We start from the raw sequence: 15,630 nt of genomic DNA, 5'->3' as shown, positions 1-15,630 counted from the left end.
TCTTTATGCTGAGGTCTGGGTCAGATTTTGATTGACAGGGAGGTCTAATTCATCTTTTAAAGGGGCCTCCCTGTCCTAGCAGAATAACTCAAATAACCAACTCCAGCATAAACAAAAGGTAACAAAATAACAGACTCTGGCAAACACCCTGCATGTAGAGAAACAGAATTTCCATCTGAACCGGTTATTTTTTTAGAGTGAGCACCTAGGTTAGGGGTGACATTCTTTGATTCAATAGAAATAGTGTAGGACCTTGCACACCCAGCGTAGTGAGTAAAGAAGATATGCCTGGTGCACACAGGTGGAGGCTCGGCCACCTCCCAACAGCAGTCCACAAGAAAAACCCAGTGGCACACAGGTCGGTTTATATTTCCCTTATTCTAGACCTGGCTATAAGTTAGTGTGTCATTATGTAAAGGGATCCCGCTGCAGTTTAAAAATGCAGGAAGTCTTCATGAATTGCTCTGCTAATGTTCCCCCTTGCATTTTGAATTTCAGGACACTTTGCTGGATCAGATGTGGCCATGAATGCAATGATGTGGCAAAATGGGGGAATGTCAGGGTTGGATCACTGGAATTTTGTAATGCATCCTGTAGATTCTCTCGCTAACTTGTGACCCATATGGCTCATATGTGAGGAAGTGGTGTCCTGAACTTGCTGGTTTACCAGATAAATACATTCACAAGCCGTGGAAATGTGCCCCTTCTCAGCTTTGACAGGAAGGAATGTGTTGCTGGGGCTCAGGTTGCCTTTGTTTTATTTAAAACCATATTAACAACTCCGCAGATGTGACAAGACCTTTAGCACACAAGTTTCTATACAAGAAATTCTGTGATTTTATGAATTCTCCTGTTTTGTTTTCCCCAAAAAGGTGTAATCCTTGGTCAGAACTATCGCTATCGTATAGTTCTAGACCTAGAAGAAAGGCATGAACAGTCCTTAAAAGATGTAGTTGAAGTACGGAAGAAGCATTTGGAATATTAAGATGAAGTTTCAGGATGTGATATGATTCCAATTCCTGACCAACTGTTGGCACTTACTTTGGGACGACCCAATGGTGATGATGAAGTGGTGAGAAACAGAACAAGCTCATTCCTGTTGCCAGTCATCACCCGTACGGAGTTCAAATATAAAACCCTGCAGCCTGAAGCCAAGGATAACCCTTACAGCACTGTACTAAAGGGATATGTCAGTCGTAAGCGTGATGAGACCATCGCTTATATGAATGAAAGGCACTTCACAGCAAGCACCATACATGAAGGGGCACAGAGACATGAAAGAACAGAGAGGACCACACTGTAAATGGAAGGTCTTCCAGCTCCAAGTGATCCAAAGAATAGAAATCGAAGAACACCAAGAAAGACCCTTTCCCAATAATTTCTCCATAATATCTACATCTTGCTCATTAGGATTTATGCGAAGGAAGATGAGGCAGAGCACACTCCTAAAGATTAAGTAGCGAGAACCCCTGGTGCCCAGTGTTAGGAGTCCGGCGACCTCCAATATAGCATCAAGTAGTGAAACACTGGCACACAAGGAACTTCATGCAGGGTTACCCCTTGCTAGTTTATTAGGTGCGGACGTGCAACGTTTCGGGGCGAGCCCCTTTATCAAGCTTGCTACGGATACGAAGTATCCATCATAGTTAACAATTCCACTATCACCCCCTCTCCCCAGGCCCGGTACCTTGGGGTTATCCTAGATTGTGCCCTGTCATTCACTCCTCATATCCAGTCACTTATTAAATCATGTCACTTCCACCTAAGGAACATATCCAAAATACGATCATTTATCACCCAAGACACTGCCAAAATTCTTATTCACTCTCTCATCATATCGCGTCTAGACTACTGTAACTCTCTTTTAATTGGCCTCCCCCTCCAGAGACTGTCACGTCTCCAGTCCATAATGAACACTGCTGCGAGGCTCATACACCTCAGCAACCGCTCCTCCTCTGCCTCGGCATTCTGTCAATCCCTGCACTGGCTTCCATTACCTTTCAGAATCAAATTTAAATTAATGACACTGACTTTCAAAGCACTTCATAACTCTGCCCCACCCTACATCTCTGAACTCATCTCTATATACTCACCCACTCGCTTACTACGCTCCTCTACTGACCTACTACTCAACTCTTCTCTCATTACCTCCTCACATGCTCGCATTCAAGACTTTGCAAGGGCTGCACCCCTCCTCTGGAACGCTCTCCCACGGTCTGTCCGACTTTCTCCCAACCTTTCTGCTTTCAAGAAATCTCTGAAAACGCACTTCTTTCGAGAAGCCTACCCTCACTCTGCTTAACTACCAAACGCAACACCTCATACAATACCACATTTCTCACCCACTTAATTCGATCTTGCCCACTCCCACACCTTGTGTATTACTCCCTTCCCTTTAGGCTGTATGCCTATGCATAGGGCCTTCCTCACCTTTTTGTACCTGTATTGATTGTGATGTTTGTTACTCCATATATTCTATGTATGTAATTCATGTGATGTAGTTGTATAATCACATTTACTTTACAGTGCTACGCAATATGTTGGCGCTATATAAATACATGTTAATAAATAATAATGAAATGTATTAAATTGGCAGTTAAAAAAACAAAACACAGCTCTAAAACCTAAAAAAAAAAAAACGTGGATTGCAAAAGTGCTTAGAAGGAAGTTAAAGATTGTTAAACTATAACAAAACTGCGCAGGCAAATTAACTCTATCAAGGCTGTGGCATTTTATCTGTTTAGACTGCCAGTTTTGCAGAGCCTGCTGCAAAGTGCCAGATAAGCTACAATGTTAATAAAGTGGACAAGTATTAAAAAAGGGATATAGGGATATGCCAACTAAGGGAGAAAATTCAATTTGCAAACGTGACATGCTTTTGCCAGAATAATCAAAGTTTGTTGTTTACACATACTTATAAACCCCAGGGAGGCTGAATAACTCACCATTAAGTGGTCACATAGGTTTATAAGCACCTCCAAATTGAGTTGGTGAAATTGGGGTGAAATTAATAGGGTTTTAGTGTTGGAGAAACTGGCAAGCACCACTGTGGTGTTTATACAAATGGCCTGTAGATGTCACTGTGTTCAGACATACTGTGCATACTTCCTGGTAGCTTAAAAATGAAATTAAAGGTTACTGTTGTGTAATGGCTGCATGAGAGCCTGCTAATAAAGCACTGTTATACTCTACTCATCCTCGGCTACACAAAACATAACAAATTGAAGACAAGATGGCTCTTCTACCTCTGCAGCAGCCTGCACCTTTTCTTCCAAACCCTGGTGAGCCTACCATACCTTTTACTGCTTGGATCCGTATGTTTGAAAATTACATTATTGCTGCTGACCAAGGGGAGATTTCTACTGCTAGAAAGCGTGTGGATAAAGATTGTACATTTATTCCAGACAAGTTTATATGCACTGTCAGTGTCAGTACTGCTTCTGCTGACAAGGGACACTCCATTAACCTAATGCTTGATACAGGTTCAGCTGTTTCTATACTACCAAAGGATATTTTCTTGAAATACTTTGCAAAAGATCTGCTTGTTGCACCTGCCCTGAAACTGATCAGTTACTTAAAGGATCCAATCGCTTGCCAGTGACTGTACAATTTGAATCAAATACTGCAAAATGTGACTTTAACATTGTGAATAAGGGTACTGCTATACTTGGAAGGGATCTCTTTGCTTCATTAAACCTACAATTAGTTGATGGTCTCATTACTACAGCACCAGTGCCTGCCACACAGCCAGTGTCCCAGTTTCTAAAATTTCACCACAAAGCAACACTTCACTGGGCTGTGCAAAGAACTTTGTACACAAAGTTAAGTTGAGATCAGATGTAAAACCAGTACCATTTCATGATTCAGCATGGGAAGAACTTGCTAATTTCGATCCTTTTACAGATGCTCATATAGACTGCAGATTTGTTATAACCTTGATGGACTATTACAGTAAATGGACAGAAATTGCATTTGTTTCTCATATAACATTAGCTACAGTAATAACATTTCTGTCTACAGTCTTCAGCAGAGAAGGTAATCCAAAGGAGTTAATACCAGACAACGGACCACAGTTTGTCTCATATGAGTTTGAATCCTTTCTGAGAGAGAGGAATATTGTGCATAGGAAATCTTCAGTGTATTACCCACAAGCAAATGGAGAAATCGAGCGATTCTAAAGTCTGAAAGAAACACTACAGACAGCAAATCTTGTAAAGTATTTACAACAGAGTTCCTACATAACTACAGAGCAATGTACCATGCAACAACCCAATCATCTCCAGCTGAATTATTACATGGCAGACAGATGCGCACTAAGTTACATGTTGCAGACATCAAACTTCCACAAAATACTGTGCCTACTAAATCATCTACTGCTGACATTGTGAAACATCAACAAGCCAAATGCAAGGCTTATACTGACAGAAAACGTGGTGCCAGAGAAGTACACTTTCAGCCTGGATCTTTAGTCAGAATTAAGAAAGCAGGAATACTGAAACAAGGAAAATCTAAATTTACTACACCACTTCAAGTGAGACGCCAGCGAGGACCATACACATATGAATGGTCTGATGGACGCATATGGAATGCAAGTCGTCTTGCTCCTGTTAGATATGACTTTGGAGAAGCTCCATTTGATGAAGGACATTTTCCTACTCCTGATGTTAACTGCAATAGGCCTAAAGAAAGTGAACCTATAAGACATACTGAGAGAATCAGAAAACTACCTGCATGGACCCAGAACTATGTGATGTGAATAATGCATAATATTGTTTTAAAATGCATACTGTTTAATTGTTGCTGTTTATTATAGTTGTCCAAATGCTTTCCTACTATAGGGGGAATATGTGGTGTTTATAGAAATGGCCTGTTGATGTCACTGTGTTCAGACATACTGTGCATACTTCCTGGTAGCTTAAAAGTGAAAGTAATAGTTACTATTGTGTAACGCCTGCATGAGTCTGCTAATAAAGCACTGTTATACTCTACTCATCCTCGGCTACCCAAAGCACAACGACCACTTATTGTAAAACTAGATGTTTTCACCAAATCATCATCTACTCTGATATACCAGTAGCTTTCTATGGCTGTGTTACTGCTCTACTGAAAATATAAGAAATTCACAGAAAGAAATAAAGGTCTGATATGTCAATTTTAATTACAAGGCATTATTTTTGAACGTGCAACAAACGTTGTCTTCAATCATGGCTTTACCGGTGCTGTTTGCTGGCTGTCCATAAAAATAACTCTTCAGTTACTGTAGAACTCTGCAGCATGTTAAGGTTTACTACGCATAATTATTCATATGTAAAAATAGAAAAACAAAATTCAGAATTATGTATGCATTGTGCAAAAGATTTTGGGAAAACTCCTGAAAAACAATCCCTTATTCCAGTCCGACTTCTGCAAGTTGCATTCGATTAAAACCGTTACTGCTGTGATAAGAAGTCCCCACCAGTGTGATCTGAGACACCACTACTCAACCTACACAGGGAAAACCTTCTAGTTGGGTTACGCTCCACAGATCAGTCATCAAGTGCCTTTACGTATTTCTCGTAGGCGTCTTCACTCATTAGATCATCAAGCTCTGAAGGGTTGTCTACTGTCATCTTTATTAGCCAACCTACAAACAAAAGCATGGGCATGTTACAACACTCTACTGAATATTAGAATACATAATGGATTGATATTCCAAGCTGTCCAAGGCCACAGATCAAAACAGTAGGGACAAATGAAAACATGAAACACCCACTGTGATGGTAAAACACTATAAACAATCCAGAGAATACCAAGTTACCTGCACCTTCAATATAAAAGTGCAAACTATAAAAAGTATCCTGAATATACATGCACACATATGTGTGTCAGCTATATCAATAGCTCTGCTTAACATTGTCCTCTGGCAGCAGAGAAACTGTCAGTTCCACTGCATGCCGCAAAGTGTGCAAAGTAGCTGACTAAGTGGTATCCAGCTGTCACTGTGCACAAGATGGAGTGTGTGTGTGTATATCTTATTTCAAGACAGATACACCTGGACCCACTCACTACCTTTACCCCTTGTGGAACAACCCTGTTATTTGTCATACCACTTTCTTACACAATACATATCATGCATCCACAAAAATAAAGCTCACACTAATATTTCTCTTTGTGTTAGCATGATATGTGTATGAAAAATGGGGCAAAACATTACTTATGAGTACTGATCACAATACAGACTTATTTTTCTTACCTTCTTCATAACAAGATTGATTGACTAAGCCTGGATTGTCTGCTAGTGCTCCATTTATCTCAGTAACTTCTCCTGTTAGGGGGGAGTAAAGTTCACTCACAGCTTTGACGCTCTCTAAAGTCCCAAACTCCTCTGTAAGCAGAAAATGGAAAAATATAACACACTTGAAGTATACTTACAATCCAACCAGTATGAAACAATGCAACATTTTAAATTAGTGATCCCCAACCAGTGGCTCAGGAGCCACATGTTGCTAACCAACCCCTTGGTTGTTGCTCCCAGTGGCCTCAAAGTAGGGTCTTATTTTTCAGCTCTAGGCTTGGAGGCAAGTTTTAGTTGCAGAAAAACCAGATGTACTGCCAAACAGAGTCCCCAGTAGGCTGCCAGTCCACATAGGCATAGGGGCTATTAAATAGGCAATCACAGGCTTTATTTGGCACTGTTTACATTTAAATGTGGCTCATGGTTAAAAAAAAAAAAAAATGGTTGGGAACCCCCATATTAAATTTCTTATATTCAAGGTTTAACCTATTTTTTTGCAATTTCAAAAAGCTTACCAATTAACGCAGATTAAAGAAAGACAACAAAAGGCTGGTGGCATGTGAGGGTCTATAAAATAACTGTTAGTTATTTTATTATTTGTGAGGAATGAACTTCTGACAGGCGCTTTTCACACGGGAAGAGACCCGACCAAATATTTTATCTCAACTTTTCATAGGAAAACGATTCTCGGACAGTGTGTGGATTGTACTGACATTTTTCAAACCATGGCGACAGGTCATTCAGTCAATTGGACAGGTTAAAATATTATTTATATTGGGTAATGATAATATCCCTGTCGCTACTATTGAGACTGACATAACTTTCGTACCACTGCTGTCTGCCAATAAATGACCAGAGAAGAGTCTGATACCTTCTTTACTAATTTATATCATCTGAATGGTTAGTTGCAGCTCGGAAGATTGGCATGGACGATCATTCGTCCAACTTTAGGCTATAATCTGCACGTCTATGGCCATCTTAAGTGTGGATGTGGAAAGGAGCAGGTAGGAGAGAATTAGGAACAGAACTCATGTAACTACTTAAAAGCTGCATCCTCTACTCACAATATAAAAGTAATTAAAGCGAGTTTTATTTCAGTAACAGCTGAACTACTGGTTGGTCATCTCTATTACACCTGGTTAGCCCATCAAGTTGACTCCTTGAAATTGAAAACTGTGGTTTTGTAAGTGACACAAGCACTAGAGCTTGTGATCTCTATTCTCATAAGGGCCAGAAGAATTGGTGTTCTATCATACAAATTTTTTCTAAAATAAACATTTTTTTTACTGTTCTTCCATACTGCCCAGTATCCATATTCAAGGTCTCAAACAAGAACTGTGCATTTGATAAAGAATTTGGTGCCAAGCCATCAAACATTTATCAGTAGAACCAATGCACTGCCTCAGGATTTAAATATGTATTTTCCATGATGGAATAAATTGTCCAAATACTTTTCCTCTACATGTGATGTACAACGAGTGACAGTGCTCAACGGCCCATAAACTCCATAGGGCCGGATGGTGCTCAACTTCTCAAAGTCACACGTTCTTACAATTTCACACAGGTATCAGTTTTAATAAATATGTAAACTAATTGAAGCCAAAAATTGCTTTAAAAGCAGTTATGACCCTCATTTAATTAGTATTTCTACTGTAGGATGAAATGACAAATAGGAGCATGTGGACTCATCCCAAACAGCATGGGGCCCATAGATAAGAAAAATAATAATAATAAAAAAAAAACATACCCATTTTACTGAGCTTTTTGCCAACTTCTGAAAGACTACAATACACCACATCGCCTAATGAATCCTGAAATTAAAATTAAACAGAAAACAAAATGTATACATAATCAGGAAGATATATAGTCTCTTGAAAAACAAATGATCTGTATGAACACTTTTTGAAGGTATATACTAATAAAGAACATGTAATTATGTTAAAACCCTGAACAAAACCATTTGCTGATGTTCCATGTTAGTACAGGAAGCTAATTATTCATGTATAATGGAAGTAATAAATATAACTGTTATTTATCTCCACATATGAATGCAGGCAGACAAGCTATACTGCTGACTATTAGTTAGCCAACAGCCTTAATCCTGCTTTATTCATATTCATATCAAAAAGCACAATCTAGCACATGCCCAATGACCAGAATAATTTGCCCACTCACATATATGATCTGGATAATAATAATTCAAGAGATGGAGAAAAAAAGTTGACTTTAAAATATACCAACTGTATAGCATTAAAGAGAAGTAGAGAGAAATAAAAATAAACAGAAAACACAGGGCCCAAGTCCCAATAATATAGTAAGTAATAATAGCAACTAAATTGTCCAGGAGTGATGAAGAATTAATTTTAGCAGATTATTACCAAGTGGATTCTGCAGCAGCAGCATCACTGGCCAGTTTACAGATCCCAAAGATCATGGCCAGTCCCTATCCAAACAGAACAATACCTGGGCAAACTTGCTGATTCCCACAGTTCCAATTCCACTTTCAACTGATATCCATTCGTGTTTATCTGTAAATTTCAAGGCTGCAACAAAATAGACATGTGTAGGTTAAGTGGGGAAAAAAGGACTAAAGGCTCAATCAACCATTACAGCACACAGCTCGCCTCATTGGTGGACCGCCCCAGGCCCTAGGGCCCAAAATTCAGATCATAACGAGGAGAAAACTGGCAGTTGGATCGAGGACCGCATCAACAAACCAATGCGGCCCTCGGTCTGACGAGATTTTTAAGCCTGTGCAATCGACATCTGGCCAACTTTTGGACAGATATTGATTGGGGAAGCCTATCTGAAGGCCCCATACACTGGGCAATAAGCTGCCGACTTAAGGTGGCCATACACGGAGAGATCCGCTCGTTTGGCGATGTCGCCAAACGAGCGGATCTCCCTCTGATATGCCCACCTTGAGGTGGGCAATATCGGGCTGATCCGATCGTGGGCCCTAGGGCCCAACGATCGGATCCTATCGAACGCGAACGGGCGGTCGGATCGCGGGACCGCATCAACGAACAGATGCGACCACGATCCGACGGGATTTTTAGTCCCATCCGATCGAGATCTGGCCGACTTTCGGCCAGATCTCGATCGGGGAAGCCCGTCACAGGCCAATAAGCTGCCGACTCGGTCTGTCGGCAGCTTTTATCGGCCCGTGTATGGCCACCTTTAATCTGGGGGCCTTAAGTCTATCAAGGGATGACTGGGAAAGTTAGAGACTAAACAGAAAAGGTAAGCTAGAGGCATTGGGTGGACAATGTGCAAATGAATACAGAACATTGATCGCATTGTGTAAAATTCAATAAAATATTTGAACACAAAAAACGGATCCAGTGGTGTATTTTAGGCTATGTAAGGGCAGTTTCCAAGGCAAATTTATCTGTGGCTTATAATTGTTAGTGAAACGTGTCTATTCAGCGGAAGGAGTCTTCTCACATGATGGTGTGTGAATGTTGCAGACACTGGCAAGAAATCACTGGATTGAACCAGATCACTAGGCACAGGCAGCACAGCTGCAGGAAACATACTGTATACTCCCTCTCAAAGCACAATTGCATTCTTTATTAAATACTACCACATTTTGATAAACTTTTCCATGATAAAAAAAATAACCACTGATTTACTTTGACTACTACTGCAAATAATTTATTGGCAGTTTTATTGTAAAACAACTAAATTTATGTCTTATCCCTATATGCACCTAAACTGTATTGTTAAATGTGGAGAAGTAGGAACATTGCGTGGGTTATTACAGGAGAGGTGCTGATGGCTGCTACAGTAAAGCAACAGGGACCAGCACAAGTTTGCTAACAATGGTTACTGTCCTGGTATATCAATACATATGTAATAAACCCATAGATCCAAACTTTCCATGGATCTTTGCTATATTTAAAGAAGACCATTTTACAGAAACGTGAGCACCAACAAATCAGCTTCATTCCTCTGCCTGCCAAATTCAGTATCAGCTCCTGGGTATTGAAATAAATGTTGCACAATTTGCCCGTCTAGTAACCCATAGCAATCAGATATAGAATGAAACAGTAAAGGTCAAATGAAACAGACTACAGCCTACTAAAAGGTCATATTACTGTACACATCCTCTTTCAAAAGGGGATATCTTATTTATCTCATCCTAAATAAAGCAAATGCATGTCTGCCAGTGAAAGTACATCTGGCGTATAGCCAAATCCAGTTTATTTGCCAAAAATAACGCAACTGCTCCTTAGCAAGAATACTGCAAGAATGGAGTTTTTGTGCCATTTTTATGCACAGATTTATAGAAAAACCTATACACCAGAACATCTGTACAATCATATTGAACACTAAAACAACCATTACAAGCTTAAAGGAAGAGATCATTGTAAAAATAAAAACTGGGTAAATAGATAGGCTGTGCAAAATAAAAATGTTTCTAATATAGTTAATTAGCCAAAAATGGAATGTTTAAAGGCTGGAGTTAGTGTATGTCTAACATAATAGCCAGAACACTAGCCACATATTGTACAAATGATCTGGTGCATTCTTCCGACCTACAACTAACCATTCAGATTACATACAGTAGTAAAAGAACATATCAGACAATGTTCTGCCCATGACAGCAATTGTATGAAAGTTATGTCTGACAAATAGCAGTGACAGCCACCCATTGATACATGCATACATGGTTAGTCATTGAAATCTTCTAACCTATCCGACTGACTGAACGACCGATCGTCTATGGCCTGCTTTACTCTGAGTTAGCCAGCAACTTGAAGAGGACCCACATGGGACATAACTGTTCAGTGAGTTTGCTTTTCATCTTTTTTTTCCTGGAGGTGTGGAGCTGTCAGCCAATGAAAACACTCCAGCAAAGAGATAAACATACACAGGACACTATTTATAGATTTAACACTGGCTCCAAAAGTACAAGTATTAAGCCCCACTCATCTTAAGCTTTACTGACAAATGTATATATAGTCCTACATGCTGGAACACAATTTCCTTAAAGGGCAGTTCACCTTTAAGTTAAAGGGACCCTGTCATCGGAAAACATGTTTTTTTCAAAACGCATCAGTTAATAGTGCTATTCCAGCAGAATTCTGCAATGAAATCCATTTCTCAAAAGAGCAAACAGATTTTTTTATATTCAATTTTGAAATCTGACATGGGGCTAGACATATTGTCAATTTCCCAGCTGCCCCAAGTCATGTGACTTGTGCTCTGATAAACTTCAATCACTCTTTACTGCTGTACTGCAAGTTGGAGTGATATCACCCCCCCCCCAGCAGCCAAACAAAAGAACAATGGGAAGGTAACCAGATAACAGCTCCCTAACACAAGATAAAAGCTGCCTGGTAGATCTAAGAACAACACTCAATAGTAAAAACCCATGTCTCACTGAGACACATTCAGTTACATTGAGAAGGAAAAACAGCAGCCTGACAGAAGACATTTTGTCAATTTCCCAGCTGCCCCTGGTCATGTGACTTGTACCTGCATTTTAGAAGAGAAATGCTTTCTAGAATATAAAGAATTGGCAGCACTCCCAGGCCTTGTGTAAAACCGCCTTTATTCTTTCATATATACCAGCAGCTGCTGCTATGTATGAAAGAATAAAGGCGGTTTTACACAAGGCCTGGGAGTGCTGCCAATTCTTTATATTCTACTTTGCAAAACATGTGTAGGTGAACACATGGAGTGGCGAGCACCCATCTGAAAAAGATAAGGACAAGTGAGGATCTGGGCTAACAAAGAAAGTGTATAGAGAAATGCTTTCTGTCAGGCTGCTGTTTTTCCTTCTCAATGTAACTGAATGTGTCTCAGTGAGACATGGGTTTTTACTATTGAGTGTTGTTCTTAGATCTACCAGGCAGCTTTTATCTTGTTTTAGGGAGCTGTTATCTGGTTACCTTCCCATTGTTCTTTTGTTTGGCTGCTGGGGGGGGGTGATATCACTCCAACTTGCAGTACAGTAGTAAAGAGTGATTGAAGTTTATCAGAGCACAAGTCACATGACTTGGGGCCGCTGGGAAATTGACAATATGTCTAGCCCCATGTCAGATTTCAAAATTGAATATAAAAAAAAATCTGTTTGCTCTTTTGAGAAATGGATTTCAGTGCAGAATTCTGCTGGAGCAACACTATTAACTGATTCATTTTGAAAAAAAAAAATTTTTCCCATGACAGTATCCCTTTAACTTTTTATTATGTTATAGAATGGCTAATTTTAAGCAACTTTTCAATTGGCCTTAATTTTCTTGCTACCTTTTATTACTCATCTATTCAGGCCCTCTCCTAATCATAATTCAGTTTCTTATTCAATCCACTGCATGGTTGCTAGGTTAATTTGGGCCCTAACAACCAGATATTGCAAAATGTAGAGCTCAAAACCACAAATAATAAAAAATGAAAATCAACTGCAAAATGCCTCTTGAGCATCACTTTCTACATCATACCAAAAGTTTATTTTAAGGTAAACAACCCCTTTAATCGGGTTCTGATTTGGTTCAGCCAGTTACTTGGATTTGGCCGAATGCTGTTGGAAAAGACTAAAAATTTGTCGGTAGAGTCTCCCTCTGTAGTATATGAAATAAGTATACTGAAAACGTTATAAAAAGTGTACATCCCTTTTAGAAAACACTGATGCTAGGACGTGTACTGGCACACAGCATTTGTCACGGTAGGTAAGTGGGGGATAATTAGGAGACGTTGAGCTACATAAATGCCTGAAGCAGCACTAGAGTCAAAGGACCTGGAGCTTGCCTCTGAAACCTTTCAGTCTTTCATTCACAGGGCACCTGCCAATTAAAATATGATCCGGATATTCATATAAAAATTTGACCAACACTAGAACATTTTGAACTCTGTGTTCTTAATGAAAAACTGCTTGCAAAGGCTTAAATATATGCACGTGAGTATTGCTCAATTTCATCTGAATAGCACAAGTTTGTGTGTGTTTCTAGTGAATTCAAGCAGTCAATTGGATGCAAAGCAAAGATAACTTGCACCCAGCCCCACCTCCTAATGGTTGGCCAGATTTCAACCTAAACCCACACAATTGATCACTAATGTGCTTAATAGACTGTTCATTAATGCAGCTAAAAGCAGGATTTGAGTGTCCCTCTTTGCGCTACATACGTTTAAAATTTAAACACATGCACAGTATCTCACTTCAAACATTTATTTGTGCAAAATCACCAATAACAATACAAATAGCAGAGTGATTCAAAAAATAACACGAAAATATTGAGGGGCCGGACCTGGGCCACAGTTCATTCATGATGCCCAGCAAATATGACAGAGAGAAAAGCAAGTTGCGCATTCAGTCAGTACATACATGTAGCAAGTTGCACAGTCAGTCAGTACACACATGCAGCAAGTTGCACCTTCAGTCAGTACACACATGCAGCAAGTTGCACAGTCAGTCAGTATACACATGTAGCAAGTTGCACAGTCAGTCAGTATACACATGTAGCAAGTTGCACAGTCAGTCAGTATACACATGTAGCAAGTTGCACAGTCAGTCAGTACACACATGTAGCAAGTTGCACAGTCAGTCAGTATACACATGTAGCAAGTTGCACAGTCAGTCAGTACACACATGTAGCAAGTTGCACAGTCAGTCAGTATACACATGTAGCAAGTTGCACAGTCAGTCAGTATACACATGTAGCAAGTTGCACAGTCAGTCAGTATACACATGTAGCAAGTTGCACAGTCAGTCAGTATACACATGTAGCAAGTTGCACAGTCAGTCAGTACACACATGCAGCAAGTTGCACAGTCAGTCAGTACACACATGTAGCAAGGAAAACTCCAAAAGCCCCTGACTTTGCTCTGAGCATGAAGGGCACGGGGTTTGCATGGTCAGACTGTATCAGTGCAATGACATGTGTGCCTGACAAGCTCAGATGCAGAATGAACAGGATATAACTGGATAAGTAAACTTGCCGCCCAGGAGAAAAACTCACCGGAGGAGAGCAACTGGGAGCCGGTCGCAAAGCTCCTGACCAAGCACACCCTCCATACCAGACTGCACTCCTGGACCGACCTCCGCACCACAGTCACTGTATTCAGGGCTCTCACCGCTCTCACCACACGCATCGCCATTTTACTGAGCGCTCGGCTTCAGCTGCCGCTTCTACTTCTCCTAACAAGCAGCTCTGGGCTGGCAGGCTGCAAACAGCAGACAGTGTGATGTGGTGCTCACTCTGCAATCCACTGATCTGCTGTTTGCAGCCTGCCAGCCCTGTGCTGTTTCATTGCTCCACCCAGTCAGTACAAAGGGCGGGGGAAGGGGATTTTCTCGGGCATCGCAACAGAGTCTCAAAGTACTGAAAGTTACAAGTCTTTGCAAGCAGTGGAAGGAGAGGAGAGGTGGAGAATCAAAATAGCCGATCTGTGAAGTCTGTAAAAGTGCAGCAGGCAGTGAAACTAGGGTTGCCACCTTTGCCGGCGGCTAAAGCCGAACAAAGGGGGCAGGGTAGATAGCATTGGGGGTGGAGCAGTGATGTTGGGGGTGGGCTAGATGACATCAGTGGAAGGCTCAATGATGTCTTGGAGTTATGATGCTGGGTCAGGGTTTTGCATCACTTTTATGCAACTGGCTGGATTTCTGTCCAGTTTTCACAATGTTTTAAATGGGACAGAAAGTTTTGAACGGACAACCCTTTGACAAACTGAGATGTCCATTTGAAACCCTATCTCTATCTATTCTGCCTGATGAGTAAGACCAATCCTTAACTACAGGTACTCTATTATACAGAAATCAGTTATCCAGAAAGCCCTGAAATACAGCAATGCCTATTTGGAAAAACAATTTCTTATTTCAATTTCTGTTTCTGTAATAACAAGAAATTAACTGCACTTGATAATAACTAAGCTATGTCAAGGTTCTGATGGTATTATACACAGAAATGACTTTGTGCCATCTTACTATGAGTTCTTGGGTATTATACATGGAATTGTCTTTGTGCCATCCTGCTATGATTGTTGTGTTATTATACACAGAAATGCCTTTGTGCCATCTAGCTATGAGTTCTGGGGTATTATACATGAAATTACCTTTGTGCCATCCTGCTATTATACACAGAATCGCCACTGTGTCTATTTATATATTCACCAATATATATTGTGTATTTGCAAAATGGGGAGTTGGTGTGCCTTTCAAAGTGGTAGTAGTAAATAATTTTGCCACAGCGATTTAAGTGCGAGGCCATTTTCTCGCTTGTCCCCAGATTTCACTCTACCCTCAAACCTTCGTGCTGGTCACCTTAATACAGCACAAAGGTTTGAGGGTAATCCTTTAAAGAATGCACTATGTTCACATATACTATGAAATGGAGTAAATGTTCTGTCTACGCAGT

The 15,630-nt window shown here is 40.3% G+C and overlaps 1 protein-coding gene across 1 annotated transcript; it reads right to left on the bottom strand.

The window, feature by feature from the left end:
• Positions 1-5,133: 5,133 nt before the first annotated feature.
• LOC108714035 (glycine cleavage system H protein, mitochondrial) lies at positions 5,134-14,895 on the bottom strand. The gene is made up of 5 exons (XM_018257877.2): positions 14,236-14,895; positions 8,738-8,817; positions 8,022-8,085; positions 6,233-6,364; positions 5,134-5,623 (listed from the first exon to the last, which is right to left on the bottom strand). The coding sequence occupies exons 1-5, from the start codon at positions 14,372-14,374 to the stop codon at positions 5,526-5,528; spliced, it is 513 nt and encodes a 170-aa protein (XP_018113366.1). The 5' UTR covers positions 14,375-14,895; the 3' UTR covers positions 5,134-5,525.
• Between the last annotated feature and the right edge of the window lie 735 nt (positions 14,896-15,630).

This window comes from Xenopus laevis, chromosome 4L, assembly GCF_017654675.1.
Source record: "Xenopus laevis strain J_2021 chromosome 4L, Xenopus_laevis_v10.1, whole genome shotgun sequence".
Lineage (NCBI taxonomy): Eukaryota > Metazoa > Chordata > Amphibia > Anura > Pipidae > Xenopus > Xenopus laevis.
This window is presented reverse-complemented; position numbering and strand designations above follow the sequence as displayed.

Coding starts and splice junctions, on each gene's coding strand:
- LOC108714035 (XM_018257877.2), bottom strand. CDS start 14,374: ATGGCGATGCGTGTGGTGAGAGCGGTGAGAGCCCTGAATACAGTGACT. Junction 8,086..8,737: donor GAATCAGCAAGTTTGCCCAG/GTATTGTTCTGT, acceptor TTTTAATTTCAG/GATTCATTAGGCGATGTGGT. Junction 6,365..8,021: donor CAAAAAGCTCAGTAAAATGG/GTATGTTTTTTT, acceptor TTCTGCTTACAG/AGGAGTTTGGGACTTTAGAG.